The sequence below is a fragment of the Cygnus atratus genome, chromosome 6 (genome assembly GCF_013377495.2).
Source record: "Cygnus atratus isolate AKBS03 ecotype Queensland, Australia chromosome 6, CAtr_DNAZoo_HiC_assembly, whole genome shotgun sequence".
Lineage (NCBI taxonomy): Eukaryota > Metazoa > Chordata > Aves > Anseriformes > Anatidae > Cygnus > Cygnus atratus.
In genome coordinates, this window is record NC_066367.1 from 18255001 (window position 1) to 18261137 (window position 6137).

The window sequence follows — 6137 nt, forward strand, 5'->3', positions numbered from 1 at the left end:
CTATCTGCTCTTACATCCGTCCTTCTGATGTCTGCATCATAAGCAAATTTGTTCTAAAGGAAATTCTGACAGAAGGACTGAGCCTGTATTTTATACTCCTGAGTCCATCGTTATCTGGGCATAAGCAGACGAGAGCCCCACTCAAAGCACGAGGCAGGTACCATTGTGACTTCTTTGCACGGCGTTTCTATCTTCAGTTTTGGCAGTACTTGCTTGCCCTTCACAGGATAGTAGTAGTAGTTTGTGTACAGGTTTGGAAACCGTGCAGCCACTGTGCAGGCTGTTAGGGATTGCTCTCTCAAGCAGTACCATTTTAGATTCCTGCCACTGCTGTTTGCCATCTGAAGGGTTATTTTAGATAAAGAAAAAGAAAGCCTAAAAGCTGGAAGAAAAATATTTGAGTTGGTTTAGTCTCCTTTATTGTAAGATTTGCCAGAGTTTACAGAAATGTTTCAGATTTACCACTTGATAACATGGAAGGCACTCAAGCGCCTTCAGTTCAGTGGAGGCTAAATTATTTGTGGATATGTTTTATACGTGTGTAAAACCAAGTTGTGTTAAACTGAGGAGTGCTGTGTGACTGTCAAACTCTGAAGCTGAAGCAATACCTTTTTTCTATTTTTTTAAACCAAAATGTATTTAAATAATTATAATTTGGAAATACTATAAAATATCTAATGAAATAACCAATTTTCCTTTTGTCTGTTGTATTTACAGGCTGCTGGAAAATACAGACAACAAGGCAGAAATTACATAGTGGAGGATGGAGATATTATCTTCTTTAAATTTAATACACCTCAGCAACCCAAGAAGAAATGAGTATCAGATGTTGTTCATTGCTCAGAAATAAACTGTGCTGCTTCAAAAAGCGTATGAATTTTTATTTAGGATGGAATATCTGGAAACAAAAGGCATACAGTTTCTACCTAGGGAACCTACCCTCCCCCAGTGAAATTATTCTTGTTTGTTTTGAATTAAAATATGGCACCTCCAGTGAACATGCAAGTTCACTAAATGTGAACAGCTTTGCATTTCAAACGATTAAGACCCTACTCCAAATTGTAGAAGCTTTTCAGGAACCATATTACTCTCATGATACTTCATTAATCTCCATCATGTATGCCAAGCCTGACACGTTTGACAGTGAGGACAATGTGGCTTGCTCCTTTTTGAATCTACAGATAATGCATGTTTTACAGTACTCCAGATGTCTACACTCAATAAAACATTTGACAAAACCAGCCTTGGTGTGTTTGGGGATGTCTGTATTGACTGACTGTGGTGTGCTGAATGCGATACGGCACCTGGTGGATGCTGATTACAGAATTTTAAGACGTGTATGATACAGTAACTGGCAGTGTGGGGCAGCTGCAATTGTATCTTGAAAGTGAGTCTTTCATGGGAATCAGAAGATTAGGATGCCAATGATTTGTCTCAAAAAAGTTAATGAATTTGTAGATGGACATTCACTGAAAGATGATAGTAAGGATAATAAAAACGATGCAGCATAAATGATTTTTACTGGAGAGAGCAAATGTATGTAGAAAAATCATGTTTTTCTTGGAGACTGAAGCTTTTTTTGCTCAAGTCATTTTTAAAGAGTATTTCATTCTCGCCTTGAAATTATTAAATTGTGGAGGCTGGAGCAGTGGTGCCTGATGTTGTGTGTTGTCCTCTCAGGTCAGGATTTCAGGCCAGTGGAGGGTGACACAGATAGTGTTGTGAGGGAAGAGGTCACGCTGTGCTGGCAGGTAAGTCATTCTGCTGAAATAAGGCTGCAGATATGAATACTTTTTTTTTCTTTTCCCTTTTAACCATGAGTGAGAGCTAGTCTTCTCAGGTAACACAGAAGAGTAAGTTGTTGCCAAAAATAGAACCAAGTTTGTACTTTGAATGCAAGCTGTAGGATTGCCCTTGCTTGCAATATGTTTAATGTATTTAAAATAGCCTGATTATTTTTGGAAGTGCCTGTGCCCGTGGTTTCAGCTACAGATTCAGTGGGTCACGGCTGGGGGAGATGCTGATGTTACCCATGGCTTACTGGTGTGTCAGACCTCTCGCATCACTGTGATAAATTTGCTTGTTATAAACTTTGAAAAGACAACGTCTCGCTGGCTGGCCTCCCCTCCGTGTGTGAGATTTGCGGAGCGCTGGTTGTGTCCTGCACAGAGGCTTCCCTCGAGACGCCACCTTTGAGCTTCAGTGCTCGTCCCTGAAAGAGCAAAGCATGGGTCAGTCAAAGCCAGGAGGCTTATTGTGGAAAAGTTGGCATCGTGCCTGTAATTGAACTGAGGAGAAAGAGGGAGGGCAGATGACTTCAATACATAGTTGTTGATTTTGTTTTAAAGAGCTTCTCATTTTCCATGGTGGCAGGAAGGGGGAGAGTATTTTAAGGCAGGGAAATTAGGACTTCATGTGTTTTGCAGCCCTTGAAATTCTCTTTTGTATCATTTCCCTGGTGCAGCTGGTGTTTGTTCTTGGCATTATTTTGATGTTGCTTAATTGAGAAAAAATTAGGAGCACCACCAAATATTGTGTTTAAAAGTCAAATCCAAAAGAAAGTAGAATCTGCCCATTTCTCTTGGAAGTCAGCAAGGTGCTAGTCACAGAGCAGGGCTCGTGCTGGGTTACAGACACAGTGAAAGGTGAGAGAGAAGTGGAGTGTATGTGCTGGGAAAAGAGAAGTCACCTCTTTGCTGCGCTGGTACCAGCTAAACGTGTTGTCTTGTCCATCTGAAATCCATTCTGGCTTCCAAAGTATTCCCACGCCCCCTAATTATTATATGTATAAATGAAGTTGTTAGAAAGGACTGCACAATTAATGGATTCCTTTGTATTGTTGCTTCTCTTCATTACATTTAGCAAGCCATATTTGTTTGAATGTTTATACTTCACAATATGTCCCTGTTCTAAAAATAGAAATAGTTAAAAATTGAAGTAAGTTGTACTAGATAGGTAGTTTTTTGAAGCTATTACAAAATTCTGAAAATAGAAACTGAACTTAAAAACTTTGCGACATCTTCTTTAAAAATATATATACTGAAATATGGCATATATTTCAGCTTTCTTTTTCTATTTCAGTGTTCTTTTTAACTACTGAAGCTAATAAATTATTCCAGAATAAAAGAAGTTTTATTAAAGGAAAGAAAGAAAAATCTGATAAGCTCTGTTACTCCCATCTCTGGTGACTTGTGGCAACTGCTGCATTAAATACGTGTAGTCTGTGTTTCTCTTCAGCAGTTGTATACGTTTAAGATGTACCACACCTAAAAACCTGTAGATAGATGTAACAAGTTTCAAATGCTCTGTTTTAAATAGAACTGTGATTTTAATTTAAGCCAAACACATAGCATTAATGCATTTCAACCTGTGCAGTTGATTCCAGGTGCAATGTATCCATCTTACTCAAGTTTTCTATTTAAATAAATCTATATCTGCATGCTCCTACCAAAGTCTTGATGGCCCATACAAACTGAGGCGGATGATGGTGAGCAGAAGGAGACATTTTATTCCCCCAAATGAAGAAAGGTGAGGGAGGATTTTGGGCACTGTTCTTCCAAAACATGGGAAGTAGGGGATTTTGCAGAGGAGGAGTACTAACCCCTCCCATTCACTTCCGTGGATTCACTTTGAAAGCATGTTCAAATAACATTGCTGTAGACAACTCAGGGCTTTTTGTGGTCTTCACTGACAGCATCAATAACAATATTTAGGTGCTGCACTTGGATACTCCACTACGTGACATTTCAGGCTGTTAAGAAGCACTGAGGTTTAACTTTTAAAGACTACCTGTACTCGAGGATACCTCTCATGTAGGATAATATTTTCTGTCCTTATCAGCATTTCCCAAAACAACACAAGGGGAGAAGGCTTGGGCTTTCTGTGGGATTCAAAATATTGAATATTATCATAATGTTGTTTCCATTGTATGCTACCTAAAGTAAAATAGCGAGTGTGCTCACGCATGAACTCCTAACTGCCTGGAAGTTAGGTGTGTTTTTCCTGCTAACTGAAAATTGAAGGAAATATTTTAGCAGGATAAGAGCCACTGGGATATAGCTGGCCACCTCTTGGCTGCCTAGCTGAGCATCAGTGTGGTCAGAATATTCCACAGAGGAATGAAAGAAATGTCTTCATAAACGTAGGTGTTGATGTCTTAAGTGTCTTCATAAACATGTTCAGGCGGTGGGTGACAGGCTAAAACGAAGAAAAGGGTATTTATTTTCCATGGTTTCAGCTGTGCACTTCTTGCCACAAAATGTTGATGGTGGAAGTTGGCGAGGGTTCAAAAATGCTTGGACAAAATGTTTGGGGTGGGGAGGGGAGAAGCAGTTGATGGGATTAGAAAAAAAAAAAAAAAGTTAAAGGTATCACCTCTGCACTTGGAGTCCTTAAGTCACAAGTTGCTGGAAGCTGGTGAAAAGCTGGTAAGTATATGTTGTCTCTGTTTTTGTTCTCAGCTGTGGGGCATCGGCTGGCTAACATCACAAACTGGGGTGCAGGATGGGATGGGACTGTGGTCTGACCTGCTGCTGCCATTCGTGCGTCCTCTCCAAAGCAACTTTTCTTCAAAGGCTGCCCACAAACACCAGTGAAGAGTATGGCCTCTTTAATGTCCTTCCTGGTACTGCATTTTGGTTAAAGCCTTTCTTAAAAAAAAAATAAAAAAATGGGGGGATTACTGGCTTAATGTCATGTTTATTTGGTCTTTCAATGACTTTGACCAGCTCTGTAGTGGTTGTAGCATGATCATAACTATTTTAAATTATTTACCTTTTCTGGAACATTGCTCTCTTACCTGCTGCAGGTTCCTATCTGCCTTCTTACCTTCGTCACCCAGGTTCTCTCTGATCTCTGCCCAGGGTCTGGCTGGTCGAGGAGTTTTCATGTCAGACAGCCTGCTTGGAAAATACTGTGTTATTTTCTTTCCTTCCGCTGGCTGAACAAGCCCCCGGTGAAGCAGCTGCACCGTAGCTGGGTAGCTCCTGGTGCTGGAGCGATGCTGCTGGTGGCTGCTGCCTCGGAAAGCTGTCAGGAGTGTGCTCCTGCACGGCGAGCTGGCCAACAACCCTCATCACGACAAAGGTGTCAGCAATGCACTTTCTCGTGCAGCCTCCCGTGCTTTTGTGGGCGCCAGCCTTCCTCAAACCGTCCTGGCAGAGCCTGGCTGCTCCTCACCGTGTCAGCTGGCAGTGACACTGCGTGGCCCTTTTCACCAGGTGGATTGAACGCTGAGCATTGCTCCTGCCAGTTGCAAGGTATGGCGGTAAAACTGCGTTTTGAAAGAGCAAAGAATGTGGAAAAGTTGTCAGTTTAAAAAAAAAAATTGCTAAGTTTTAACGTTTTTCTCCACTCATCAACTCAGCTCACGAAGGGTATGTGTGGGGAGTCATTAAAAGTTGTTAATTGTTTAAAACTAATAAACACTTGTTTTAATTTTTACTCTCCCAATACTAATTCCACATGTTTGATTATGCTAATCCTACCATTTTGCTTCAATTAAACCAGGAAAACAACTGAAGGCTTTGAAAAAAAAAAATAAAATCAAAGTAGTGGTATTCATCACAGTATCCCGGCAGAGTGGAAGAGCTGCGTGCTGGTTGGGCTTTGAAAGTTTTAAAGTCAATTCTGTGTTTCAAGGCTGTCTTTGAAGCAGTTATTTCTTGGCTTCTATCTACAGGTAGTGCCAGTTCCTGATCTATGAGAACAGACACATATGGCAGCGTGTTGCATATTGTGAAATAAGTTACATGTGTGTACTTGCCGACATAAACAGATGATTTGATATGTGCCTGCTCATCAGAGCTCATTATAGCTCCGTGCATTTGCAGATTGCCTGTAGCATTTTATTTCCTACATGCAAAATGTATGTGTTCAGCACAGCTTTACAAACCATACAGAAAACAAAGTCTGCTGCTGCTCCAAGAGCACGTGCGATGCAGAAGTTCCCAGAAGACACCCGACTGGGAAAGTCAGCGGGCCTGCAGGTGGGGTTGGCTGAGCAGAGGCGCGGGTGTTTTCCTGCCCTCTGCGGCTCCAGTGCTGCTGCAGGAGGGGAAGGTCCTTGGCTTTGGGCCCCTGCGGGGCAGGAAATCTGCACAGCAGAAGGGATTCAGAAGGCTGAGATTATATGTGGG

The 6137-nt window shown here is 41.5% G+C and overlaps 1 protein-coding gene across 1 annotated transcript in view; it reads left to right on the forward strand.

The window, feature by feature from the left end:
- The window catches only part of OLA1 (Obg like ATPase 1), a 97429-nt gene extending 96188 nt beyond the window's left edge, over positions 1 to 1241 (forward strand). Inside the window, exon 11 of the mRNA XM_035567750.2 lies at positions 718 to 1241. Coding sequence (XP_035423643.1) covers positions 718 to 819 — 102 coding nt within the window. The 3' untranslated portion in view covers positions 820 to 1241. The remainder of the gene's footprint in view (positions 1 to 717) is intronic.
- Positions 1242 to 6137: the final 4896 nt, after the last annotated feature.